The following is a 27,966-nucleotide window of genomic DNA, read 5'->3' as shown; positions in this document are numbered from 1 at the left end:
TGCATCCCCGGGAATATGAGTTAAATCACCATCAGAGACATCCTCTGTTGCACTACCAGGAATTTGGGTGACGTCCCCACCATTGATGTCTGGAGTGGCACCACCAGGGAGGTCAATTGCAGAGCCATTGGGGATGTTGCCTGTAGTGCTACTAGGGATGTCAGATGCAGCAGCACCACACATGTTGCCCATTGCTGTAACAGGGGTCTGAGTTGCATCACCACCACTGATGGTGCCTGTTGTGTGATGAGGAATTTGAACTGCAGAACTACCAGGGGTGTTGCTTGTGGCACCACCAGTTATGTTGGTTGCAGAACCACCAGTGATGTTGCCTGTTGCTCCACCAGCAGTGCCGATTGCAGAACCACCAACAGTATTGCTCCTTGTTGTTGTGCCTACAGAGACATAAGTTTCAGAACCACCAGAGATGCTCTCTGTTCCCTCTGTAAGAATGTCAGTTGCAGAACCACCAGGAATGTTGCCTGTTGCACCAACAGTAATGCCACTTGCAGAACTATCAAGGATATTGTTTGTTGTGCTACCTGGGATGAACGTTGGAGCAGCATGTGGTATGTTGCCTGTTGCTGCAATTCCAGTGTCTGTTGCAGCACCATCAGGGATGTGACCTGTAGCACCAACAGTGATGTCAGTTGCAGAACCCCCATCAATGTTACCCCCTGTGCCTACAGAGTTGTAAGCTGCTGAACCCCCAGAGACAATTTCTGTTGAACCACCAGCAGCATTGCTTCTTGTGCCTATAGAGACGGGAGTTAAAGAACCATCAGTGCTGCTGCCTGTTGCCTCTCCAAGGATGCCAGTTGTGAATCCACCAGGAATGTTTCTTGTTGCACCATTAATAATATCAGCTGCAGAACCATCAGCACTGTTGCCTGTTGTATCTACAGAGATGTGAGTTGCAGAACCACCAAGGATGTTAGTTGCAGGGATGTTGTCTGTTGCTGCACCAGCAATGTCAGTTACAGAACCACCAGTGAGGTTGTCTCCTGTTTCACCAGGGACACGTGTTGTAGGACCATTAGGAATGTTGCCTGTTGCTGCACCAGCAATGTCAGCTGTAGCAACTTCAGGGATGTTGCCTGTTGCTGCACCTTGCATGTTAGTTGCAAACCTGCCAGCAATGTTGTTTCTTGTGCCTACAGAGATGTGAGTTGCAGCACTACCAAGTATGTTGCCTGTGATGCCATGAAGGATGTCAGTTGCAGCAGCATCAGAAATGTTGTCTGTTGCTGCACCAGCAGTGTCAGCTTCAGAACCACCAGCAGTGTTACTTCTTGTTGTGCCTACAGAGATGTGAGTTTCAGAACCACCAGCAATGCTGCCTGTTGCCTCTCCAAAGATGTCAGTTGTAGAACCATCAGAGCTGTTCCCTGTTCCTCCACCAAAGATGTCTGTTGCAGCACCATCAGGAATGTTGCCCGTTGCTGTGCTAGCAATGTCATTTGCAGAACCACCATCAATGTTGCCTGCTGTGCTCACAGAGTTGTGAGTTGCAGAACCTTCAGACACATCTATTGCGCCACCAGGGATGCCAGTTGCAGAATGACCAGCAGTCTTTTCTCCCATTTCACCAGGGATGTCAGTTGCAGAACCACCAGCAGTGTTGCTCCTTGTGTCTATAGATACATGAGTTGCAGAACCAAGGATGTTGTTTGTTGTACCACCAGGAATGTTAGTTGCAGCAGCATTTGAGATGTTGCCTGTTGCACCATCAGGGGTGTCAATTGCAGAACCACCAGAGATGTTGCCTGTTGCTGCACCAGTGATGCCAGTTGCAGAGCCACTATAGAGATTGCCCCCTGTTTGGCCAGGGATATATACTGTCAAACCACCAGGAATGTTGCCAGTTGTGCCTACAGAGATTTGAGTAGGGAAACCACCAGTTATGCCGCCTGTTACACCTCCAGGTTTGTCAGTTACAGCACCATCAGGAACGTTGCCTGTTGCACCATGGGTTATTTGAGTTGCAGAACCACCATCAGTGTTGTCTGCAGTGGCTACAGAGTTGTGAGTTACAGAACCTCCAGGGAAATTGCTTGTTGCAACAACAAGGATGCCAGTTTCAGAACCACCAGCCAAGTTGCCTCCTGTTTCACCAGGAATGTGTGTTGTAGGACCACCAGGAATGTTGCCTGTTACATCACCTGTGATATCAGTTGCAGAACCACCAGCTGCATTGACACCTGTGCCTACAGAGATGTGAGTTGCAGAACCACCAGTGATGTTGTTTGTTGTGTCACCAGGGATCTGAGTTACAGAACCATCAAAGATGTTGCCTGTTGCTCCGCCAGGGATGTTAGTTGCAGAACCTGAAGTTATGTTGCCTGTTGCCTTACCTGGGTTGTCAGTTGCAAAACCACCAGTGAGGTTGCCTCCTGTTTCTCCAGGGATGTGCCTTGTAGCACTACCTGGAATGTAGCCTGTTGCACCTCCAGGGATGGGAGGCTCTGTATCACCAAGGATCCTGCCCGTGGCACCTCCAGCAATGTCAGTTACAGTACCACCATAGATGTTGCCTGTTACCCCAACAGGAATGTGAGTTGCAGTGCCACCAACAATATTGCCTGGGACATTAATTACAGCACCCCCAAGAATGTCGCCAGTTGCTGCTCCAGGAATGTGAGTTGCTGCACCATCAAGGAAGTTTATTGAGATGCCTCCACTTCCAAGGATGAGAGTAGTGGTCTGTCTTGAGATGTAGGATGCAGTCCCTCCTGGCATCCCTCCTGTGCTTCCTGCAGGGTGGAGAGTTGCCGCACTGTCAGTGGTGCCTCCTTTTTGCCTGCCAGGGATGAAGGTCACAGCCCTCTGTGTGTCCCCTGTGGCAGCTGCAGAGGCGTCAGTTGCGACAGTGGTGGCATCTCCAGGACCATGAATTGCAGCTTCTTCAAAAGTGCCCCCTTTGGTTGTTTCAGGGGAATTGGCTAGAACACTTGTAACATTTTGGGTTTCAGCAGCTCCAAGGATATTGCCTGGGGAGCCTCCGGGGATGTCATCTGGGGCTCGTCTAGGGATTTGCGTTGCTGAAAATGAACATGAAAAAAAGAGAGAAAATAATCAGTTTGGAAACTTCTGAGCCAAGTGGACCAACAATCCAACTTGGTGCAAGGCTTCTTCCTGTGTTCCTATGTTCTGCTCACTTTTCTTCTTCTTAAGAACTTCATTCTATTATTCATACCTACCTTGCATCACTTTATCCGCCTTCCCTGAAACCCAGCCTTTCTTTGGCCCTTCCTTTTGATCTGGGTGCCTTTTTCCTTCTAGTTGTCCATAACTCTCCTCCCTCCCTCCTCTAATGTATTATTGTAAACATCTGGCCCTCCAAACCTCTTTATGTGGCCCTCAGGACTCTCCTACACCACACCCTCTTCCCAGACACACCCGCTCTCTTTAGGCCACACCCATCACTGCCCCTGCTTCACATCCAGGTAGGGTGGGGAGAGACTCCCTGCCTGAAACCCTGGAGAGCCTCTGCCAGTGATTGGAGACAATACTGAGTTAGATGGACCAATGATCTGACTTGGTATAACTGTGTGTCACTATGCCTAGTAAGTCCCACTGAACTGCCTAACTTTAACTCGCTATGTGGGCTAAACTCTTTTAGGGGTCAGGGGAGAGGAACAGAATGGTGGGGGAGCCACCCAGCAATGTCCAGCTGCTTTTCCAAACTGAGATGTTCTGAAATAAGGAATGTTCAGCAATAAATATTAAATATTAGATGATAGAGCTTCCACCAAACCTTTCTTTCTACTGCTACTAAGGAAAATAAGATTTATGAAGAAAAGAAGGGGAAATGCTTTCTACAGAAGCCACACATGGTCCTCTTTTCACACAACAACCTACATCTTTATTTGGGGTTGCCATAAGGCCAGAATTTCCCGGACATGCACAGAATATTGCAGTTGGCAGCAGTGTCTGGACAAAAATCGTGGAAATGTCCGGGAAAATCCAGATATATGGCAGCCCATGTTGGCAGTGTCATTTTTGCCAACTTTCCAAAAGATTTTGCCCACCCACCCCCCAAAAAAAGCTCAACAACTTTTCTGTCCAGATCTTCACTGTTTGAAATATGGCAATCCCATTTTGTACAAATTTCACGGTAATGTGAAGCTAGAAGGATACCAGAATACTTTGATGTGCACCATTGGCTGGACGGATTATTTATTGCATGATAAATATATTCTGTGTAATCAAACACAACAAATTCAAGATTCCAGAGTAGCAGGATGCTAGAAAACTGCTACCACTTATCTGGAAAGACACTGATACACAACACTGTAGTCTGATTCCAAAGAGTGTCTCTTATTTAGGCAAATTTGCAGGTGGGTTGTGAAACAGAGGTGCACTATGGGGAAATGGTTACAATAAAGCAAGGGAGGAGAAGGCAGGTGAAAAATAGGACTGGGTGAGTCCATGCATATGCAGGGGCACCTCCAGAAATATTTCCAGGGATGTGAGTTGTATTGCCACCAGTGACAGAAGTTGCTCCAGCACCCGGGATACTCTGACTGTATGCTGTATCCCTTCCAGGAACGGGAGCTGTAGTTCTTCTAGGAATGTTGCTGTTTGAGCTTCCATGAACTGAAGTTTCAGTAGCTCCCGGGATGTGAGTTGCAGAACCACCAGGGATGTTGCTTGTTGCTCCACCAGGGAGGTCAATTGCAGCACCTCCACCAATGGTGTTGCCTGTTGCTCCTACAGAGATGTGAGTTGCAGCAGCATCAGGGATTTTCCTTGTTGCTCCACCATGGATGTTGGTTGCAGAACCACCAGGGATGTTGCTTGTTGCTCCACCAGGGACTTGAGTTGAGGCTCCTCTAGTAACGTTGCTGGTTGTGCCTCCAGGGATGTGAGTTGTACCACCACCAGGGATGATGCCTGTAGAATTTCCAGGGATGTGGCCCATGGCACTCTCAGGGCTGTGTGTTGTAGGAGCAGCAGGGACGCTGCTTGTGGTGCCTCTTGTGACGTCAGGGGTATTGCCTATGGCACTTCCAAGGGTGGGAGTGGTAGTCTGCCTTGAAGTGCAAGATGCAGACCATCCAGTTGTCCGTCCTGTGTTGCCTCCTGGGTGGAGAGTTCGGGCACTGCCAGAGATGCCTCCAGCCTCTCTCCCAGGGAAGAGGGTTGAAGCACCTCCCTGGATGGCCCCTGTGGCAGCTGCAGGGACCTCGGTTGGAAGAGTGGTGGCATCTCCAGGACTGCGAGACGCAGATTGCCCAGGGGCATCACCTGTGACATTTGCAACGTTCTGAGTTTTGGCACCTCCAGGGGGGTGATTTGCCGTTCTTTCAGGGATTTGTGTTGCTGCTGCAAATGGAAAGAGCGGAAGTATCAGTTTGGGAACATGTCAGCTAAGAGGGCCAACAATCTGACTTCCTATGTTCTGCTCACTTTTCTTCTTTGTTTTGGTTGTGAAGAAGAAGAAGAAGAAGAAGAGGAGGAGGAGGAGGAGGAGGAGGAGGAGGAGGAGGAGGAGTTTGGATTTGGTATCCCGCTTTATCACTACTCAAAGGAGTCTCAAAGTGGCTAACATTCACCTTTCCCTTCCTCCCCCACCCAAAAACACTCTGTGAGGTGAGTGGGGCTGAGAGACTTCAAAGAAGTGTGACTAGCCCACGGTCACCCAGCAGCTGCATGTGGAGGAGTGGAGACGCGAACCCGGTTCCCCAGATTACGAGTCTACCGCTCTTAACCACTACACCACACTGGCTCTCTAAGAAGGGAATGCCACCCTCAGACTGAAGGAAGGAAGACCCTCCCCCTTAGTAATGAAAGGTTACCTGTGGGTTTGGGTTGTTGATCACCCAGGAGGCAAAGGCTTTTCACCTCTGCAAGTTCTTCCTGCCATTTAGTAAGGCTGGGGTGAAGGGCGACGATCTCCTTCATTCTGCGATTAAAAATAAGTTTTGAAGCAGCAGGTGAGGTATTTTTTTAGAGTGGGACCTTTTGAGCAACATAAGATTCTAGGAGGCTCTATTCAGAAATTTATCTATTTCCCCATTCTCTCTCTCTCTCTCTCTCTCTCTCTCTCTCTGTCCTATCATTTTCAACAAAATTCAAGGTTATATGATATAGGGGTGGATGAATCTGTCAATGTTGGTTTCTCTCAGTTTCTCATTTTTTTCCTAGTCTTAAGTTCCACCCCATCAGTCTGCAATATTTGTTTATTTGTTTTTAAAAGTCCTCATGAAAATTGTTAAGTGTTTTAGTGCATATGTCTCCTAGTTTTTGTACTCAGTCTTGCCCAATATGCACATTTTTACAAGCCACCCTTTCTTCTGCATTTCTGAACGTTATTTTCAGTAACAGATGCCTTTTCTTTCTTTTTTTGCACACTCCCCCCCCCCCCATATTACGCCACCTCTGACTTACGTGGAATGGAAGAGTTCACATGTTGCCTTGGAGGATGATTGGGGGTGGCGGGATGTCCCCAGAGTTGGTAGGAAGTTGGAGAGCAAAAGGTGGTAGACTTCGTTCCACTGAGAGGAGTCCATTGAACCTCCTCCTTTCTTGAGGAAGAGCAATACATTGTCCAAAAGCTCTTGCTGGCTTTCAGGGGTGAGAGCAGCTAGTGGGGAAGGTCCTTGACACATAGACAAGATTTCTGTGGGCTTGTAGCTCTGCGTGGAAGACACAGGGATGAAAGAAGTGGGCTTCACAACAGTCCAGAGAAAGAAAGAGCTTTCAGGATTTCTGTAGGGTGTGCCAGTGGTATGCTTAGGCTCAACAGACTTGTTCACAAAACATATCAAGAGATATGAATGCAGGGAGGGAGCTGGCTTTCACAAGCCCATTCCACTAGATTACACGTTGATGGAAAGCACAAAATAGAGCCTATCGGCAGATCCACACCATACATTGGACACACATTGGACATACATTGAAGAACACAAGAACAGCTTACTGGATCAGGCCAATGGCCCATCTAGTCTAGCATGCTGTTCTCACAGTGACAAACCAGATGCCCGTTGGAAACCCGTAACAGGATCTGAGCACATGAGCACTCTCCCCTCCTGTGGCTGCATCTAAAGTACCTCACTCCCCCCCCCGCCAAGAATCCTGGGAACTGTAGTCCCACCTCATAGAGCTACAATTCCCAGAACCTTACCAACTACAGTTCCCAGGATTCTTTGGGGGAAGACACATGCTTTAAATATGCATTAAATATGTTTTAATGCACAGTGTGGATCTGTCCTGTGTTTGGCTATGAGATGCTCTTCATTGGCATGAACCAGAAAATTGTGTAGAAGTCATCCAAAACAGGCACAAAACAGAACACTGTCTTATCAAGGAGAGGTATCAGAAAGTTGGAACACATAGATCAAGTGAGACTGTGGCCAAGGAAATAGATTTTAGCACATCACAAAATGGCATGGGAACCGCCCCGCCCCCCAAACATTACCTTGCAGGGAGGGCCTTTGAGCCTGGACAAATATTCATGGAGCGAGCCATAGTTTTTAAAGTTCTTCACGACCCCAAGAGCCAGACTGGCCAGGGTGGAGTTGTGCAACATCTGGGCAATGACAGTTAAGTCGGCTGCTTGGGCTGGGCTGAGGGCAGAAGGGTTCTCCATCTGTGGATTAATTATAAGGAATTACTGTAGGAAGACTGGAAGCTTTGGAACTAGACTGGTTTGCTTGGGACCACTTCTGGCAAGACCCATTTCATTTCCAGAGGAGGTCTGGCTACCTCTGATACTTCAGCTTCATATCTGGACTTCATCCAAAGTGGATGTGCACCCCTAGTCTGCATCATTTCCTATGCAATCCGTTTTCACTTGTGTCTATTCACCCAGTCAAATGCCATTTATCAAGTTTTGTGCCAGGCTTTGCTTTGTCTTACCTGAAGGCTTCCACTATTCCCAGTGGTGATGGTGCCCTGGAACACACCAGGCATGGGAGATGGGGATGGGCCATTTAAGATAATTATTATATAAGTAATGGGGGGTGTCTGTATCAAATTCCAGGTTACATACAGAGCTGCCTTATATTAACTCAGGGCAATGGTCCATCTGGTTCAGTACAATCAACAATGACTGGCAGAGGCTCTCAGGATTTTAAATAGGACTCTTTCTCAGCCCTACCTGAAGATGCTGGTGATCCAACCTGGGCCCTTTGGCATGCAAAGCAGGTGCTCTGCAACTGAGGTGTGCTCCTCTCCCTACTGCCTGATGTCATGGACTGGTTGGACACAGAAGAATGGTGGAAGGAACCAGCTGAGGCTCAGAACCCAGGGATTGCTAGTGAGACGACGATAAGTGGACACAGGGAGAAGAAGAAGAAGACTGGAAGGAGGAGCTGTTGAAAGCTGAAGAGGTAACAGGGTTTAGTAAGTCTGTGGCAGAGGAGTCCAGAACTGGAGGCAGAAGTGGAGGCTGGAGAGGAGGGAGGCCAAGAGGCAGAGAAGAGTCTGGCATGTATGTCTCCCCCTCCTGCTGCAATGAGCTCCCCTGCCTCTTGGTCTCCCAGAACAAGAAGAAGCATTAAAAGGATGGTGAGAAGTTAGCTTCATGCAGGTACACTCTCTAATTGCTTGGGGAAAACCCTGGTGAGGAAGGGACTTAAGCAGCTGTGAGGAGGTGGGGACCTTCAGACTCAGTGACTGCTTCATGGGAGCATGGGACCTACTGGAGATGAGCTGCTGTGCTCGTTAGGCCTGACAATCCTGTGCAGATGCTGTTTTTGCTAATAAAGAATTACTCCAACTTGCTCGGTGTGATTTATTGCTGGCTCACTCCTGTCACCCGCACACACTAGACCTTTTCCTAGTAATCAGGCTGCCCTTGAGTGTGTACAAAAGTTCAGATTCTTAGCTAGTGGCCCCGTTCTGTAAAAACACCCCACTTTCTAAAAATCAGGGGGTCTTGGACTAAACGATCAGATGTCAAGGAAAATCTGGAAGCACCCTAACCATTTTTGGTATCCCATCAGTGAGAGCCTTTATAGACAGTTTAAAAATTCATGCTTCCAGAGTCTGGTGCCAGCTTCAAAGCACTGTATCGGATAGGTCAGTACGTTTCCGAGCATAATTCAAAGTGTTGGTGCTGACCTTTAAAGCCCTAAACAGCCTCGGCCCAGTATACCAGAAGGAGCGTCTCCACTCCCCATCATCCAGCTCTGAGGGCCTTCTGGCAGTTCCCTCCGTGCGAGAAGTGAAGCTACATGGAACCAGGCAGAGGGCCTTCTTGGTAGTGGCGCCCGCCCTGTGCAACGCCCTCCCATCAGATGTCAAGGAAAGAAACAACTATCTGACTTTTAGAAGACATCTGAAGGCAGCCCTGTTTAGGGAAGTTTTTAATGTTTGGTATTTTATTGTGCTTTTAATTCTGTTGGGAACCACCCAGAGTGGCTGGGGAAACTCAGCCAGATTGGCAGGGTAAAAATAAATTTATTATTAATTATTATTATTATTGGCCTGGACCTCTGTTGTTTTTGTATGAAAACCCTTGCTTCCTTTTGCCCTTAACCCTGTGAGGATGTTCCTGCCTTGGTCCCATTTTACAGATGGGCAATTGAGACTAAGAAAGCAGCAAAAGCTTGCCTACTTTTTCTCCAACTGAGCTGTGATTGGATTTGAGAGTTGTACCTCATAGACATACAATTCTCAGCACCTTGGGGAAACTATAGTTCCCAGGATTCTTTGCAGGAAGCCATGACTGTTAAAGTGGCGTAAGAGTGCTTTAAAAGTGTGGTGTGGATGTGACCAGAACAGGTCAGTATTCTGTCTGCACATCCAGCCTTGGCCACCGCTCCAGGTCTGCAATTAGGCGTGGCTTCCCTAGGTGCTATTGGTCACAACTAGCATAGCTATAAATGAACTTCGCCACACCTCTATGTTTGGATTGCAGCCTAATATCGTTAACAGAGCAAATTCTGTGCAGGTCTACTCAGAAATAAACCCCACTGCGCTAAGTGGAGCATACTCCCAGGTTGCAGCCTAAGAGACGTGGGGCTGCATCTACTGTCAGAATAGACCAATTGAAAATAATGGAGATGATGAGCCTGAATCCATTAATTCCAATGGGTCTAATCCGAGTAAAATTTAATTGAATGCAACCAATAAAGATACTTCACTGTTACATACCTATTTATGGAGTATGAATCCATTTATTCATTCCTGCTGTAGATACTGCCTACCCCACTCCCCCCCCCCAAGAATGTGGCTGATGGGGGTTGTAGTCCAAAAAAGTCTGGAGGGCCACAGGTTGGCAAAAGATGCTTTTAAGCTTAGTTCAATCAGTAGCAATCAGTTGGTCGAAATGCTCAGTATCCCATGTAGGGCTGGCCTAATCAGTTTCAGTTCTTCCTTGTTTCTCATTTTTCCAATAATTTTGTGTTTGTTTGTTTTAATTTTGGTTAAGCCTTCATTAAAATTCAGAAACATTTTAGTGCATATTTCTCCTAAAATACATGTTTTTTTATGCAGTTTTCCTTGATGGGCACGTTTGTGCAAAGCAATTCCCCCTAGCTTAATGCGTTTTTGCATGCTATCCTTTACTCCTGTATGCATTTTTAGGCCTGCGTTGCCCCATCTTTCGTATATATTGCTTGGGTGGAGCACTGCATTGCAAAATCTGGAGCGGTGCAAAGTTCAAAGGATACCACTGGGTTTCTGTTAATATATTGTTGCAGAAACTGCAAGTGAAATGTGAATTGGACTGAATTTCTACTCCACCCCATGTCTGATCCCACCTTTCGGGGGCATGGGTGTGGGGTTAAAAGGACCACATTACTAATGTTTGTGTGTGTGTGTGTGTGTGTGTGTGTGTGTGTGTGTGTGTGTTCTTAAAGAAAACACCACCATGAAACATACCAATTCAGCTGTTTTCAACATTATTATTATTTTATTAATTGAGCAGATCAGCACAACCACAGAATAAAGAGCGGGTAGAAAGACGATGCTCTGGATATCAGCAACCATTTCCAAAACACAGAAAAATCATGTTTGATTTAGAACCGTTGTTACATGGTTAAATACAGTGTTCTTTTTAAAATATGTAAGGAAGATACCCACCCCAAAAAAACCCTTCTTGCTTAAATTTTGACAGAATTCATGGGTGATTTTCCATGTCCGTACTGTCCTTGAAAACATTACACCATCTGTGTTAAAAATCTGTGTTTGCTTTAGAAGAAAACGCACAGCTTCATTTTGCTGCTTCTCAGCTTAATGATGATACTCAAGCATCGAAAACTGAACCATTACGGGAGAAATTTGCTCCCCAGATTGCTACTGATTAAACTAGAAAGACAATTTGGATGCCAATCAGGTTGATTTCTGAAGTATTTACTTTCTAAAGCAAGCAGTAGCTTGAAAACTCAAGAAGAGAAGAAAGAGTGGAATATAAAGAGACTACAGAGAACATCAATCCCTTCCCTTAAAGATATGTCAGCTCCCTTTTGTCGATTTTAGGCTGGATGAAGATACTTTCATCGTTGCACAGGGCTGCTACTGTTCCCTGCAGAGGAAAGAGGTGGGGCAGCCCCCTCTGGAGCACAGTGCCGAGAAAAACTTACTCCATCAAGTTCTGGGTAAAAAGCTTGAAGTTCGCTCAGCTTAGCCACTGCGCAAAACTCCCCCAAATTCTTTGTCAGCCAGTCTCGGATTCCTGTAGTCCCACCATCGCATGCTGACTCTGTGGAGGCAAGAGAATGTGTCAAGCGAAGATGGACTAAAATCCACAGCTGGGTTCCTTACAAATGATGAATTTGTGCAGAAATAATGTTGGAAGTCTATTACACCCTCCTCCTCCTTCCCTGCCCTTCTTCCAACCAACAGAACAGTTTGCCCCAAGCACCGAAGAGATAAACCTCTGAGCAGATAAACTGTTCATAAACACTCAGCAACTAGTGGTTGAGGTTGGGGGAAGGTTGGCTCAATTGAGGTTGGCTCAATAATTAGGTCCACCAGGCCAGTGAAACTGTTTTGGCCAAGACCCCACCACCACCTGCCCACCACCTGACATACATATCAGCCGGTTGTCAAAAGGGCTTTGCAGGTACTGCCTATCAGCTGGTTGTTGCGGCTTTCACAGCACAGCACTTTGGCCCATGTGACTGAACTTCAAGCTATGGTGACAAAATGGGTCACCTGTGGCATCACATGATGAGCAGGTGAACCACTACGCTGCTATGTCAAGCTTGGCCCACAGGGGGCAGGGGAGATAAGGATTTGGTCTGCCAGCTCGATCCATTCCCCGCTCCTGTATCAGGGTGAAATTCCTAAGACCTGCCCCTTTGGCTCCTTACCTGAATCAGCGAACTGATAAGCTAAATAAGCCTTCTGGAAGTCATACACATCTTGCCTCTTCCTGGCTGATAATGTTGAGTAGAGACCATCCATCGCTTTCACACTGAGGAAGAAACACAAGCAATTCCACACATTGGCTTGAGTCACACTTGTTTTCCACCTATTCACCATATTCATTTACTAGCATCCAACCTGCCCTTCCTCCAGTATAGGCCTTATGGAACCATGGAAATGAAATGGAGCACTCATATTCAGAGGCAGAGAACCTCAGAGCACAAGGTGCAGAGAACAAACAATAGTTTGGGAGGGCTATAGCTTGCAACTGGCTCTGGAATCTTTTTGGAAATAGAGGGTTGTGTTCCACTAAGTTTTACTCAGAATAGACCCAATGAGATGAATGAACCTCAGATAGTCATGGCCATCAATTTCTTTTCTTTCTTTTTTTCTTCAATTTTTTTTTTTTGGTTAATTTTCCACATTTATAACAAAAATGACATCACAAAACACACACAAAATAAAGACACATTTCAATACAAAAAAAACTAAACACATAAAACAATTACTTCTTCAAATACCTAATTTTTATAACATTGTTAACTGACTTTCTCAAATCCCCTCTAACTGAATTTCATTATATCACTTGTATAACAGTTCTCCAAATGACCATCACTTTCAATGGGTCTCCTGTGAGTAGGACTAGCATTGGATGCAACCCAGAGTGCTGAACTAGGTGGTCTGATGAAACCAGCCTTTGTGTCGTCAACTGGGTGTATCTGCTTCCAGACTGTGGCTATTTTGGGGGTGGGGATTAAGAAGATAAGAACATAAGAAGAGCTCTGCTGGATCAGGCCAGTGGCCCATCTAGTCCAGCAGCCTGTTCTCAAAGTGGCCACCCAGATGCCTTTGGGAAACCTGCAAGCAGGACCCGACCACAAGAGCACTCTGCTCTCCTGTGGTTTCTAGCAACTGGTATTCAAATTAAGGTTACTCAAATGAAGTTGAGTGGAAGATCTAGCACAATAAACCAGCTTCCCCAAATTATAGTAAAATGCACTGGAAAGTGTTGGAATAACACTTGCTCGAGGCAGCAGAATCTGGTGTCCCCCACAACAAATCAGTATGGATGCTCAAGATGCAGATTGTGTGGTAGCCACCAATGTGTACAAGAGGTAACCTCTGTCTGTTATCAAACTATGTGAAGGGACCTAGAAACTACTGAGGTAAATGTATGCCAGCTACTTACATGGATTGGTAATATGGGCAGGGCATACCCAGGGGTAGCAGCTCAAGAATTGTTCCATTGACACCCGGGAGGAGGAGATTGAGTTTCTGGAACCAAGTGTTTGTGTCTTCCAGGGAACTGGTGGCAATCTGTGGGAAAATGATCTCCGCCGATAGCATCAGCATGGTGTCCCGCACTTTGGGATTGCTCAACAAGCCGCGGTTCTGGAGGAAGAAGCAAGAGAAAAACCAGGGAATAAGTGTGACTTCATTGAAAATCAGGTTATAGGTGGAAGCAGAAGTGTTGAAGACATGTTACTATTTCTGCAGCAGGGTCCCTGTCTCCAGCATCCTAGAGCTACCCAACCAGGGGAGCTTTGAAGCCATTGAGAATAAATCTTCTCACCCTTGGTGCTGATTGTAGCCAATCAGTATGAAAGGAGGTGAGTGAGCCACTGAGGATTGGCTCCTAGGGTCACTCTGGAGAAGGCACACAGGAAGAAGACAAATGAATTGTTCCATATGCTCCAAAGCTGAGCATTTAGGAACACTGACAACACTAGGTGAGAATGGTGTGTAAGTTCTGTTACATACAATGGAACTTCAAGGAAAACACAATCTAAGTCACTCCAAATGAAGATATTGGAGCACTCCAAACCATTTGCCCAAGTAAGCGCACAGAAAATAGTAAATGTAGCTGAAGGGCAATGGAGATCTGCATTGATTGTTATAATGCAACTCTAATTGTTTAATATTATAAGATTGTTGTACAATCTTAGAAGGGGGTGTCACTGTGGGTATCATGAAGGGACCCTGCACTTCTGATTTTGCAACTACACCCAAAAGGATCAACGAAATCAGCTGACAACGTTTCACACAATGGAGAACAATGGGCTAGCAATGAGAACCCTTGACAATTACATGAGTTTTGAAAGTTTGTAGGAAATTGGAAAGGGTGATCTCGAGTCCCAAACATCAGGAGGGCCCCATCCTGGTGAAGGTTGTGCTACATAGCTTGAAATCCACTGCTCTGGAGTAATTCCCAGCTACCCCAAAGGTCACAGACCATGCATTCCCATTGGAGTTGACCACCAGTGCTCCAGTTACACTGCAGAAAATCACAGTCTGTTTCCAGCCCCGGAGGAAAAGTCTGTCGACAAGCTTCTGTTTACCTTCAGCACCAGGGTGTTGAACTCATCCAGGTACGCGCTGAGGAATTGCTCTGGCTCCTTCTTTCTCTGGATGGCTTGGAAGACGAGCACCATGGCTGAGCTGCTGTAAATGGTGTGACCTTCAGTGGACAACTGAGCCAAGGCACTGGCGGAGAAGAGGTCCAAGGAATCTACCTGCATTTGGAAACACAGAGCTGGAGTTGGATGGAAACCAGGCCTAAGCTCGGAATCCAGAACTCTTCAAACACCCCAAGCTTCCAATCGTCACTGAGTCAGTAAGGTGCAGATTAAACCACAGTTTACCAAGGTTTGGGTGACACAGGAAACTGCGGTTTTAAAAAAAGGAAGTGAAATTTTCAAACTCTTCCTTGAGTGATCTTATTAAAGCTAAACTGCCCAAGGGGAGCAATGATGGGGGAGGGGCCCTTAGAGGCTTTGTGGGCACCAAGGAAAGGCCTCAAGGGCAATACATTGGTGACCCATGAGTTAGTGTTATGCCCGAACCAGCCCAGAGTCAAGAACACCACAAACGTTAAACTCCAAAGTCTGTGCCGCTCTCACCCCACGGAAGTCGCTTTTCAATGCAGTGAAATCTGAGTAGGAGCCATAGGCAGAAAAGGGTCCAAAGAATTTGCTCAGCCACTCTTGGTCCGTGGAGGCCCCCTGAGTGCAGGCAGAACCTGTGGCAAAATCATAAAGAGAATTAGAAATGCAGGTGCACATTTCTGAGGTTCAACATTCTGGAGAGGCTCTTCATCAGGGGTGGGTAGAAGGTAAAGTCTTCCTTGGGGTGGGTGGGGAGGAGATGTGCTTCCTTTGCTTACCTGAATTTTGTTCTTGGAATTCAAGAATCCTCTTTATGAAGGAGAATATATCATCTGGATTTTCAAATGTGCTGTTGGCATGGTGATCATTTAAACCCTCCACTCTGCAAGATTAGGAAGGAGGTTGTAATCGAAGTAATAATACTCAGTTTGGAGATTCAGAAGAAGGGAGGAGCGAAGTTAGGGGGAGACATTTTGGATCAGCAAAGCATCTTCCACTGACAACTGGGGAGGAGGCCCATCGCCCAGTGACTGGGCACCTGCTCTGCATGCAGAAGGTCTCAATCTGCAACATCTGCAGGCAGTGGTTGGAATGACTCTCTGTCTGAAATACTGGAGAGCTGCTGCCAGCCTTTGTTGGCAATACTGAGCCAGATGAACCAATGGTCTGACTCAGTATAAGGCCCTTTCCTATGATAATGGGCAGAACTCAGTAGGCAGAACATCTGCTTTGTATGCAGAAGTTCCCAAGTTCAATCTCCAGGTAGGGCTAGCGGAGATTCCCACCTGAAACCCTGGGGAACAGCTGCCAGTCAGTGTAGACAATACTGAGTTAGATGGACCAACCGCCTGACTGGGAGCAATGCAGTTTTTGAGTTTCTGTGACTGCTCTCCTCACCCTTTGCTGGGCCACGCCAAATGACTCCGCCATCACCCCCACCTTGGGATAGGCATAGAGTTGGTACCTACATGGCTGCCAGAGAATCACAGGACATGTCACTGGGCAGGAAGCCGAGGTTCTGGGCATCAAGACTGCTCAGGAAGAGAGGGAGCCTTTGCCCAAACCACGCAGCATAGTCCTCTGTGGTGAAGAGCTTCAGCACGCCACTCAAGTGGCAGAAGATCTCGCCAAGGATGAACCGTTTGGTCTCCAAGTTGGGCAACTGAGTGAGCTGGTGCTTTAAGAAGAAAGCAAAAGGCACAGAAGGTACCGCGTTAGGAGAACAGGTGTACCTAGCTAACTAACATCTTAATGTCAAAGTGTATCATTTACTAGGTGCCCTCTAGATGTTGTGGACCTCAGCTCCCATCATCAGTCAATAGGAGCTGTAGTCCAAAATATCTGGAGGAGACCATATTAGATACCCTTGGGGTAGATGACCAGCAATAAACACAGTTAAGGAAAAGGCGCACAAATGAAATGGCACAGCATAAAACAAATCTGCAACTAAATCAGTAGACAACAGCTAAAGGCAGGCCAATAGTCATTGCTGTAAGAGGTTAATTCAACAAGATAGGCTTACCAAAGGCAGCGCCAAGCAAATGGGCTTGGGGAGGAAGTTCTTGAGCTGAGGTGCCAACACAGAGAAGGCCCTCTATTTAGCCTGTATAATGGTCTTCCCCAACCTGGTACTCTCCGGAAGTTTGGGACTGCAAGTCCTATCAGCCCCAGCTGGCATGATCTATGGCTGCCATTGGCAAGCTGATGCCCTTCAGTGCTGGCTGGGGTTGATGGGAGCCGAAGTTAGAAACATCTGAAGGGCACCAGGTTGGGGAGGTTGAAGTAAGGCTGTTGGGCAATAGCCCATCACTCTAATGGAGCAACCTTCAATAGGGAAATGTGTTAGCAAAGTCACTTGATTAATGCCAACAGAGTCCAGAGATAAAAGTCATGATAACACTTTACTGAGTAAAGTGAACCAAAACTATGTATAATTTGAAAAGAAACGACAGAGAGTGTTTGTCTTTCAGTTGAGGCCTTGTACAGGGCAGGGAGACATTCAACCAAACATAAAGAGGGAAAAACTCCCCCAGAACTACACAGGCAATCAGATCACATGCTGTCTCACTGAATATCATACCACTCTACCTGGCTGCTTAGTAATACCTCTAGCATTCTCTGTTGGCTTCTTGACGTTAACACTAGTAGAATTAAGTAACAAACTGAATGAGCCCTGCTGCTGCACTTTGAACAAGGCAGAGGGAGGAAGAGGGGAGTCTTGCAAACCTGTTGGGCAGCCGCATTGAAAGCATCCATGAATTCTCCAATGTTGTGTGAATCAAGGGAGCCAAAGACCTTCCCGGCTTTCTCACTGTCGCGCAGGGCATCACTTGCTAGTATGTACTCAGCCAGTTGAGATGGCATGAGTCTCGCAACTGCATCCATCTAAAGAATGAGCAAAGCTGGTTCTTAGCAAAGGAAACTGTTGGCGGAGCAGGGACAGGGGGATCTGTCAATTTTGTTTCTGTCAGTTCCTCATTTTTACCATATTCAATTCAGCTTTCTGCATTTTTAAAAAATTCTTAGTACGAATTTCATCCAACAGACAGTTTTGATGAATGTGCGTGTTTGCCAAGCAATTTCCCCTAACACGGTGTATTTTTGTATGTTATTTTCTCGAATATATTCATTTTAATGCACAATTCCCCCTTAAATATGAATTCTGGTAAACGCTGGTTGGTTGGAAGAGAGCACTGCAAAATTCGGAGGGATCAAATTTCAAAGGGCGGCTACATTTTGGTTCTTGTATTGTTTTAGAAAAGGGCAAATTAACTAGGCTAGCCTTTCAATGTGAAATTAATTCAACCCCCCCCCCCCATACTTTTGGCTAAGTCATGAATAAGCCTCTGCCCCCTGCCTCTGGTTCAGCAAGGTCACTTACCGGGTGGAAATCTCCATTAATGGCAACCAAGTCTTTATAACTGGCTAATGAGCTGAAGGAGCCAAAGTTGGCTGTTAACCAACCCAAGCTGCCCCGAGTATTCTCAGTACAGGGATCTCCTGGAATGGAAAAAAGAAAAAAAATCACTCTTGGAGAATCATTTCGTGCATCCAGGACCCCTTTTCCTGAAAAAGTGACTCCTTGCAATATGCTATCACACTATATTCCATTTGCACTGGGGGCATGATCCAGCTGCTATGAGTGGTGAAGAAGCAGAGGAAACAGCCTTATACTGAACTGGACCAATGGTCCATCTTTGCTTCCAGTAACAACAGCGCTCCCTGCCAGCTGGGAAGCAAGCACAGCAATTACACCCACCTAGCAAACACCTTCTGGTTTTGACACCTACCTCCTTGAGACGTCTTGGTCATCAGGTAGCCTTTGGCAAAGTTGTAGACATCTCGGCGACTGTCTGATGACATATGTCGAAAGCTGCCATCCAAACCAGCCATTCTGGGTGGGAGAGGAAGGAACAGGAGGGGAAACGTATTAAAGTCTTTATAACAATTAACCTCTTGTTTGCTGATAATGATGGTGATGATGATTTAAACTTACTAGATTTCTTTTTTCTTACAAAAGTAACTTACGATAAGAACATGTACATTCAAACCAGTGTTGAACAAAACAGAAAAATCTAAAACTCATTCTTATTTTTAAAAGGCAGGATTAAAACAGCCCCACCCACTCAAGAAGGCCACAGATGATTAAAAGCCAATGGTCTGGCAGAAAACAAATGTTTTTGCCTGGTGCCTAAAGATATGTCACGATGATGCCAGGTGAGCCTTCCTGGGGAGAGCCTTCTGCAAGAAGGGAGCCACCACTGAGAAGGCCCCTTCTCAAATTGCCACCTTCTGGACCTCTCATGGAGGGGACACATGAAGAAGGGCTTCAGATGGCGATCACAGGGTCTGGGTTCATATGGGGAGAGGCTGTCTTTGACGTACTGGGATCCTGAACCACACAAGGCTTTATCAGTCAAAACCAGCACTTTAAATTGGGCCTGGAAACTGGTTCCTTTGCCCCCTCCTGGCAAACCTGCAGACGGTTGAAGACTCACATGGCTTTGAAAGTGCTGCAGGGGATGCTCTGTGGAATGGCTGCCAGGGCTGTGGCGTTGATGCTGGGAAGCACGAGGGTCAATGTTTTCTGGAACAAGTCTTCGTACTGGGAGGTTAGCAGGCTCTGTAATTTGCTGAAGATGGCGTCAAATATCTCGTCCCTCACCTCCATGTTTGCCAGGAACGTCACGCCGCTCTGCCAACCAGAAACACAGAAGGAACAGGTCATGGCCCCAGCCTTCAAAATGGCCAGAGTAGCACAGAGGAATGTGATTGTGCTGGAGAGAAGAATGGCAGAGAGACAGAGCTTTGTGGCCAAGTGGGGGTTTGAACCCCTGTCTCCCAGGTCCTAGTCCGACACTCTTACCACCACGCCACACTGGGCCTCAGATGTCCCCACAGAGAAGCAGCGAAGGATGCAGCACCAGGAGAGCTCAAGAAATTAAAGGGATCTTATTGAATGGATATAAACCAAAGCTAACAAAAGACAACTCACCTGAGCAGCCAAGGCTGCAAACTCTGTCATAAAAGCAAGGACGTCATCAACAGGCTTGTTCTCCAAAGGTTCCAGAAGGGCGCTGACTTTATCAGGATCATCCAGGGCTCCAGAGGCAAAAAAGACATGAGCCAGTTGGGTGGCAGTGAGGTTGCCCCGGACATCAAACTGTAAAAACACACATTCGAGGACATACTTAGAGACTTCTTCAACCCTTCCCCAATCGGGTGCCCTCCAGATGTTTTGGACTACAACTCGCATCAGCCCCAGCCAGCATGCTTGCTGGGGCTGATGGGAATTGTAGTCCAAGACACCTGGAGGGTACCCAATCGGGGAAGACTGCTTTAGAAGATTTGGGGAGGGAGAAAGGTAGGCAGCCCTTTCCTTCTCCCATGTGTGGGATGAAGCTTCTCAATTGGGCTGTTGTGCAGAATATTCACTTCCACCCCTCCTGAAATGAAGAATTATTCTTTTTGCAAGTGTGGAATGTGGAAAACTCGCAGAACTGACCTCTCACTGACCCAGCTCACTCAGGATTGTCTACACTGGCTGGCAGCAGCACTCCAGGGTTTCTCTGGCAAGAGTCTCACCCTGCCACTCTTTGAAGGCGCTAGGGACCTTCTGTATGCAAAGAAACTGCTCTGCCCTCTTCCCCTTTTCAGGAGGAGTCTAATGCAAAACAGACTTCCTAATCATTTGGTGGGGCTGGGGCTCTGGAGCACAGGGTGGGCATTATGCATCAACATAAGGCAACCTCTGCAACGTACCCCATTGAACGTGGCCATCAGCGTGGTGAAATCGCCATAAGGAGCTTGAGCTGCGAAAGGCCCCAGGTTATCTTGCAGCCATGCCTCCGAATCCCCGGTGTTGGAGGTACACGCCGATCCTGCAATGTTGGTAAACAAACAAGCCTTTCTGAACAGGGTTCCATGTGGGATTCATTGGCATAGTTGCAGGTGGCAACTCATTCGGCCAAGAATTCAAAACTGGGTGGGTTTGATCTCTCTCTATTCCTACTCAAGAGGAATGAATTCTCCCCTAGGTGCCCACCTCCCTGCTGGATCCCTCTCAGGGCCCATTCCCAGGGGCTCGTGCCTCTACCTCTGTTCCCCACCGGCTCTCTAAAGTACCTAGACCCCACCATCCTGGCGTCACACATTGCCCATGGCTAACGATGAAGGAATCTGTTGATTTCAGTCTCCCTCAGCTTTTCATTTTTCCAATCTTTAGTTCAGTTTGCCATATTTCCATTTCAGTTTGTAATTTAATTTTATTTTTTTAAAAAATCCAATATATGGGAGAATAGTTTCTCCTATATACATGCTTGTGTGTAATTCTGCCTAATATACACCCTTTTTTGTAAAGCAATGTTCCCAAATATAATGCATTTTTGCCTGCTATTTTCCATGAATACGTGAATTTTTATACATACTTTACTCAGGCATCTGCATTTTTTTCTACATGATTTGGTTGGAGCACTGTATTGTTCAAAGGACTGCAGTATTTTCATTCTCGTTTTGTTTCAGAAAGTGTGAATTACTGTTAATAATAATTAAATTTCTATACCGCCCTTCATCTGAATATCACAAGGTGGTTTACAATATAATCACCCAAAGGCCTGTTGAAGAGGAACATTTTGTCTGGTTCTTAAAGATATGCAATGAAGGCACTAAATTAGGAAGATATGCCTTGAAATGGAAATCAACTGGATCAGCTTTCTCCCTACTTCCAATCCATGGCCCCTGAACTGCAAACTTAAAATGGTGCTACCGAGTTACCTGTGGTCTTGTGCTGGTTGTCAAGGTAGGAAAACAAGGTCCTGTAGACGCCTAGTTGGTTGGTTGGTAGTATTGCAGAGTAAACTTGGCTCAGCGAGGACACCCTGAAGATAAAAGGTTGTGTCAGAAATGTCTGCATAAGAGCAGAACAGCCTTCTGGATCAGGCTGGTTAAACGACTCCTGTGGGCCTCTTGTGGCCCATGGGCCTTAGGCTGCCTACCCCTGACCTAATGAGTGCAACATCAAGTGATGACTTCCTGCAGTGCTCATAGTTAATATGTCCACCACCAGCCACAATGTATCTATCACAACATCTTCAACACTCATAAAAACTATGGTCTAGCTTTCCCCAACCTTGTAGTCCAAAGAATCTGGAAAGCACAACTCCCATCAGCATCACTAGTTCTCAGTGGTCAAGGATGATGGTCATCCTCAACCATTGGCTATGCTGCTTCAGGCTGGTAGGATTTGTAGTCCAAACCATCTGAAGGGCACCAGGCTGGGGGAGCCTGAACCATAGGTTGCTTCTTTCTCTCCAGACATGGTTTCCAGACATGAATCTCCTTCCTGCTCCTTTAATTCAGTTTCCCACTCCATTGGATAGAAGCTTCCAGTAATGAATTTGGCCTGTGCACCAGAAAGGAGACCATACGGCAGTGTGGACTGTTCCATGTTTTAATAAGCCAGCCAAGCCCTCCTCCACAATATTCCATTCCAGTCCCCCTGGTTTGCAGTCAGACAGAATCCCACTGAGCGTGCTCAACAGTGGTGGCTGGTGCTGATGAGGACTGCTGGGGTGGAAGGCAGGGAGCCCAACAGTAGGTGGCGACAGAGCCAAGGACAGGCAGAGACAGCTCATTCTGGTTCTGTCCCCATCCTCTTCTCTACTGAGTTCTCTACAAGGACAACACTGAGACTAAGGAGGAGGAAGTTAATAGTACTCTGCATAGCCCCATGGACCAACCTTGCTGATTCTTAATTGGGCTGCTTTAGGGTTTTTCCTCATTTAGTCCCCCCCGCCCTCCGCAACCTATATGTCGTTGTACTTCCACGAATCCTGTGCTTCCCCCAAATTTGCTGATATGCCCCTCTTGCACATGGGATCCACAGTTTGGTTACTTACACATTGGCACACTCCTCTGAAAACTTGTAACAGTGAGAACGACGGCAGTTTATACTCACACAGCTTGGAAGGCATCACAACCGGAAACATAAGACAGCATCTCTTTGGATTCCTTTGCGCTGACACTTGGCAGGAAAAGCAGCAGCCTTGTGGACAGCAAATGAGTCCAGTTTGCAGGGCTGAAGGTTGAGAGTTCAGATCCAATCGTCTCCACAAAATGAGAGAGCACCCTTTGCCTTATGCCTTCCTCTTTGAGAGACGTTATTCCAAGCTGCAATTTAAAGAGAGAAGGAAAAAATAGCAAACTCTTTTGCTTAACTATTTGGATTTATCTTAACTTTGTTGTCTACAATGGGCAATGAGAGGCTGTCCCATTGACTGTGATTTGCTGCTTATCTTCCCCCGGCTGAGCTGCAGAGATACATGTAAGGTTCATTAACATTCTAACTTATCAGGTGAAAACTGTCAGCAATAGAATGCATACAAGCAATGTGGGTTCTGTGAGGGAACGGAAAAGTCAGTTTGGGTGGCAAAAAGACCTAACTTGATTTGGAGTTTTGCTTTTCTTTAGTAAATATTTGAAGGCCGTACCTTATTGGCATCTGTGTTGAATTGGTCCAAATACTGGTAGATCTCTTCCAGTGGTTTGTTCTGCAGTCTTGCAAGAATCTGGCACATCTTCTCATCTTCATTGATGGCATCAGACTTCAGGGTGAGGGATGCAAGTTGCAGTGGAGACAAAGATTGCAGAACAGCCATCTGCAGGGGAGCATTAAGCAAATGATGGCGAATTTTTCAAGCACTCTGTAATAAGTTGCAATGCCTACATATGCACTCCTTATGTTTCTGGTTTAGAGTTGGCACCCAATTTTTTTTAAAAAACGCAGGAGAGACTAGAGAACATCAGAAAAATTACTGCTCAAGCAGGAAATTGTCAACTATAGAATGTGCACAAACATTGTTAGGGAAGGTCAGGATTTTGCTCATGTGTCATCAAGGAGCAGAGGTGAGAGTTATGGACAGGGAGTGTGGTTGGGGAATTGAGGGAGCAAGGAGCCCAAATGAAATTAATTGGGATTGTACCACCCCATTTATTCTGGAGAATCAGCATACAGTGGTACCTTGGGATGCGAACGGGATCCGTTCTGGAGCCGCGTTCACATCCCGAACAGAACGCAAGACGCGATGGCGCGTCTGTGTGTGCAAAGGTCATGTTCCGCCACTTCTGCGCATGCGCTTGACGTCATTTTGAGCGTCTGCACATGTGCGTGACGTCATTTTGAGCGTCTGCGCATGCACGAGCTGTGAAACCTGGAAGAAACGTGCTCTGTTACTTCCGGGTTGTTCGAGCGCAACTCGAACGCGCTCAACCCGAAGCACATTCAACTCAAGGTATAACTGTATTTGGGTACTAGCATACTGTGTTGTTGCGGGGAAGCTTCAGGGAAATTAAGAAATCTTTCCCTATAAATCTTTCCCTGTATGGTCCTTGGGATGCTTTACCCTGCCATTTGACACTTGAGGTACACATTTTTAGGATCCACCTTATTTTTGTGACTGCAAGCTGTTTTAAACTGCTCTTTAACAATGTGTTTTAATGTTGTCACCTGCCCTGGGACCTTAGGGTGAAGGGCGGGTAATAAATAAATAAGCACCATCTTTCTGCCCAAAGGTCAGTCCATATAATGCAAGGATGGGGAACATTTATCTCCCTACAGATGTTGTCAGACACCATCTCCCATCAACCCCTGCCAGTATGGCCAATGGTCATGGGTGATGGAAGTTGCAGTCCCTAGAGGGCCTCACACTCCCTATCCCTGATACAATGGACTGCCTAGACTATTTAGATCAGGGTTTCCCAAATTTGGGGCTCCAGCTTTTGTTGGACTACAACTCCCATCATCCCTAGCTAGCAGGACCAGTGGTCAGGGATGATGGGAATTATAGTCCAAAAGCAGCTGGAGATCCAAGTTTAGAAAGTCCTGATTTAGATCTTGGGTGGGCAATTTAAGGCCCAAGAGGGGGAAATGTGGCCCTTCAAGCTTCCCTGTATGGCCCTCGGGACTCTTGCTAAGCCACACTTCCTCCCTAGACTATGGCCCCTATGGCCCCTGCTCTGTGCCCCACTCCAGTGTGTTTGCTTGGCTGGAATGTATCCTTGAATTGCAGTCCCGCCTCTTACGTGCCGTGAAAGGCAGGGTATAGAACTCTCTGGCTTTTGATTGGCTGCACAGAAGTAAGAGCCATGTCCATCAGTCCACAAGGTTTTTGCCTCTGGCCCCGACCACCAGTGGCATGCAGCCTTCAGAAGGTTTACCACAAAAATTTCCTCAGGTTGAAAAATGACACTTCCACCATCACTGATTGGGAACAATTGGACTTGCTAAAATAGCAAGTACATTTCTGAGGGGATTTCATCTCTATCGAGTGAAACAACCACATGAAGACATCTACATGCGTGGTTGGAAGCTTCTTTCTCCTAACCACAAAAGGCTAAGCGGGGGATTCCAAACTGGCTAATCTCTAACCATCTGCTAAGTTACTTTGGCCATAAATTACTTCACTTGTTTGCAAGAAATGTTACCGTGAAAAAGCCTGATAGGTCCCATATCCTGGATATAAAATACTCACTCCATCAAAATGCAAATTCCAGCTGAGCAGGTCCTGGTATTGGGCGTATTGGCTGAAGTTCCCAAGATTGACTTCCAGCCACTCCTGAACGCTCTGAGTGGGCCTTCCACATGCAATACCTGGAAGGAGCAAGAAGCTGTTCATTCCCATGAACCATTTGCAGCAGCCTTTACAAACCTGATGCCACTCAGCAAGGGAGGAACAAATATCTTGTTTATCAGATCTTAAAGTCAGTTCCAGATATTTCCCAAGACATTTGTGATTTTTTTAAAAAAAACCTCTCATGAAAATTAATCAACATTTTGGTACAAATTTCTCCTGATGGGTTTTTGTATGTGGTCTTGGCTAATATACACATATTTAAAGCAATGTTATTTTCACTAATATATGCATTTTATGGATGTGTTATAGATGCATTTTTGTACACCCTGTTTGGTTGGAGAACTACATCAAAAGTCTGGAGAAGCACAAATTTTGAAGAATAGCTGTGTTTCAGATGGCATATTGTAAGTCTCTTTGCGTTCCCTTGGGCAAGATAGAGTAACAAATTTAATAAATAATAATATTGGTTTAGTAAGTGTAAAGTAGGCAGATTCTCATTAAAATGCGAACAGAACCTATTTTTCCCTAGTTCCTACCTCTAGATGAACTACATCTCCCATCAGCCCCAGCATCATACAGCATGCCAGCTGGGGCTGATGGGAGTTGTAGTCCAAAACACCCAGAGGGTGCCAGGCTAAGGCTGCAATAGAGCATGATGACAGTGATGCAAAACTCAAGTACAGAAGGAAACTCAGCCCCCATTCCCAACCAGTCAACCAGGGGCAGATCCACACCACACTTTTAAAGCACACCCAAGCACATAGCTTGCCCCGAAGAACCCCGGGGACTCAAGTTTCATCTGCACAGAGCTACAGTTTCCAGTATTCTTAATAAACTACAGTTTCCAGGCTTCTTGGGGGAAGTCATGCGCCTTCAGTGTGAATCTGCCCCAAGATGTAATTGTATTAATTGTAGGCAAGCAGAAAAGCTGCGAGGGGGAACCAAAATCCCTCCAGATGTTGCTGGACTCCAACTCCCATTGCCCATCACCCACTGGCCACGCTGGCTGGGGCTGATGAGAGCTGGAGTCCAAGGACATCTTCAGGGCCCTTCCCTAAAGAAAAGTGTACAAAACAAGGGCTTGGTTTTACTTTATGCTGCTAAGCCAAGCATGGCAAAAAGACAAAGGCTCTTTGCATTCCCAGCCTCACCTAGAGCCTTACATAAACAACTCTCAGAGCTACAGTGCTTGGCCAGTGAACTAATTGATTAAAGAGCTTTTGTGCAGCAGACTTAAAAACCAACGGCACCCTGTCAATCATGATTAGAGCACATATTTATTTGTCTTTTGATTTTAGGAAATTTACATCCTGCCCTGAAAACCACATGCAAGGCACCTTTCACACTTTGAAACAACAATATATCATAAAGCAAATTACATAATTGGAATGAGAACTAGGAAGTGTCACAACTCAGTGGTAGGACATCTGCTTTGTGTGCAGAAGAAGATCCCAGGTATAATCTCTGGCATCTCCAGGTAGGGCAAGGAGAGAGTCCCTTGCCTGAAACCACGGAAAGCAGCTGCCAGCCAGTGTAGACAATACTGAGCTATATGGACAAATGGTCTGACTCAATACATGGCGGCATCTTCCCAACAGAGTAAAAAAAAACCAACAGCAGTAGAACCAGCTATTAAGAATGCTAAGTTGGCAAATATCTAAATAATAGAAATTCTTAAAAGGTTTCAGCTCAGTGGCAGAAGACTGACACCGAAGAGGACCATGCAGACCTCATGAAGGAAGGGAGTTCCGCAGTCTGGGTGCAGTTACAGAGAAAGGCTTTCATAAAAATCCTAACCACTCCAGCTTCACCTGTATTTGTCAATGAAGCTGGACTGGAAGATTCAGGACTGACAAAAGAAAGAATCGCTTCTCACAGTGCACAGTTAAACTATGGAACTCACTGCCACAGGAGACAGTGGTGGCCACCAACTTGCGTGGCTTTAAAAGAGGATCGGGCAAATCCATGAAGGAGGAGAAGGTTATCAATGGCTACTAGTTACAATGGCTATGTTCACTGTGAGAAGCAGGATGCCTTCTGGGTACCAAAATGCTGGGAATCCCAATTGGAGGGAGTGTGTCTGTGGCACTCAGGAGGCTTCCCAGAAGAAGAATCTTCCTGGCCACTGTGAGGACAAGATGCTGGACTAGATAGGCCTTTGGCCTGATCCTGCAGGACTCTCCTTGCGTTCTCTTGCTCTCACCTTCCAAACCCACAAGTGGCAGGAACCTTCTCTACGTCTCTTGCACAGGAGAAAACCTCTTCTGCAATGGCATCTGGTTTCCACACATGGACCTACCATCTCAAAAGAATGGGGGGAATGCCTCCCCTATGACTCCAGTAATATGCACATTCATTCAGATGTGATTAACTAAAGAATGGATCTATTAAATCCCATGATTAGTTGAATATGATTGTTATCTATTTCATGAAGCGACAGCCCTGATTGATTCAGATAGATAGCTAGGCAGGCAGGTAGGTAGATTTTTTTAAAGGGGCTTGTGTTACCTGATTTGATTTTTGTAGTCAAAAAAGCTTTGCTGAATCCAAATACACTGACGGCCTTTCCAGGCAGGATGTTGGCGAAAACATTGTTGAAACCTTTCAATCTGGGAAGCAAAAGGGGCAGA

The 27,966-nt window shown here is 46.3% G+C and overlaps 1 protein-coding gene across 2 annotated transcripts in view; it reads right to left on the bottom strand.

Annotated features, from left to right (window-relative positions):
* Window positions 1-4,078: 4,078 nt before the first annotated feature.
* LOC307202498 (uncharacterized protein) overlaps window positions 4,079-27,966 on the bottom strand; it is a 61,512-nt gene continuing 37,624 nt past the window's right edge. The window contains exons 37-58 of one of the 2 annotated variants that reach the window (XM_079952466.1): window positions 27,845-27,945; window positions 25,235-25,353; window positions 23,195-23,362; window positions 22,663-22,874; window positions 21,480-21,583; window positions 20,469-20,587; window positions 19,702-19,869; window positions 19,205-19,401; window positions 18,497-18,600; window positions 18,088-18,206; window positions 17,433-17,591; window positions 16,175-16,383; window positions 15,485-15,588; window positions 15,222-15,340; window positions 14,661-14,834; window positions 13,511-13,713; window positions 12,267-12,370; window positions 11,535-11,653; window positions 7,424-7,594; window positions 6,394-6,641; window positions 5,802-5,908; window positions 4,079-5,328 (exon numbers count right to left, since the gene is read on the bottom strand). In XM_079952466.1, coding sequence (XP_079808592.1) covers window positions 4,364-5,328; window positions 5,802-5,908; window positions 6,394-6,641; window positions 7,424-7,594; window positions 11,535-11,653; window positions 12,267-12,370; window positions 13,511-13,713; window positions 14,661-14,834; window positions 15,222-15,340; window positions 15,485-15,588; window positions 16,175-16,383; window positions 17,433-17,591; window positions 18,088-18,206; window positions 18,497-18,600; window positions 19,205-19,401; window positions 19,702-19,869; window positions 20,469-20,587; window positions 21,480-21,583; window positions 22,663-22,874; window positions 23,195-23,362; window positions 25,235-25,353; window positions 27,845-27,945 — 4,093 coding nt within the window. In that variant the 3' untranslated portion in view covers window positions 4,079-4,363. The remainder of the gene's footprint in view (window positions 5,329-5,801; window positions 5,909-6,393; window positions 6,642-7,423; window positions 7,595-11,534; window positions 11,654-12,266; window positions 12,371-13,510; window positions 13,714-14,660; window positions 14,835-15,221; window positions 15,341-15,484; window positions 15,589-16,174; window positions 16,384-17,432; window positions 17,592-18,087; window positions 18,207-18,496; window positions 18,601-19,204; window positions 19,402-19,701; window positions 19,870-20,468; window positions 20,588-21,479; window positions 21,584-22,662; window positions 22,875-23,194; window positions 23,363-25,234; window positions 25,354-27,844; window positions 27,946-27,966) is intronic. The other variant, XM_079952467.1, reaches the window with a different exon arrangement.

The sequence above is a fragment of the Podarcis cretensis genome (assembly GCF_951804945.1).
Source record: "Podarcis cretensis genome assembly, chromosome: 14".
NCBI lineage: Eukaryota > Metazoa > Chordata > Lepidosauria > Squamata > Lacertidae > Podarcis > Podarcis cretensis.
Note: the sequence above shows the minus strand (reverse complement) of the source record. Positions and strands in the feature narration are given on the sequence as shown.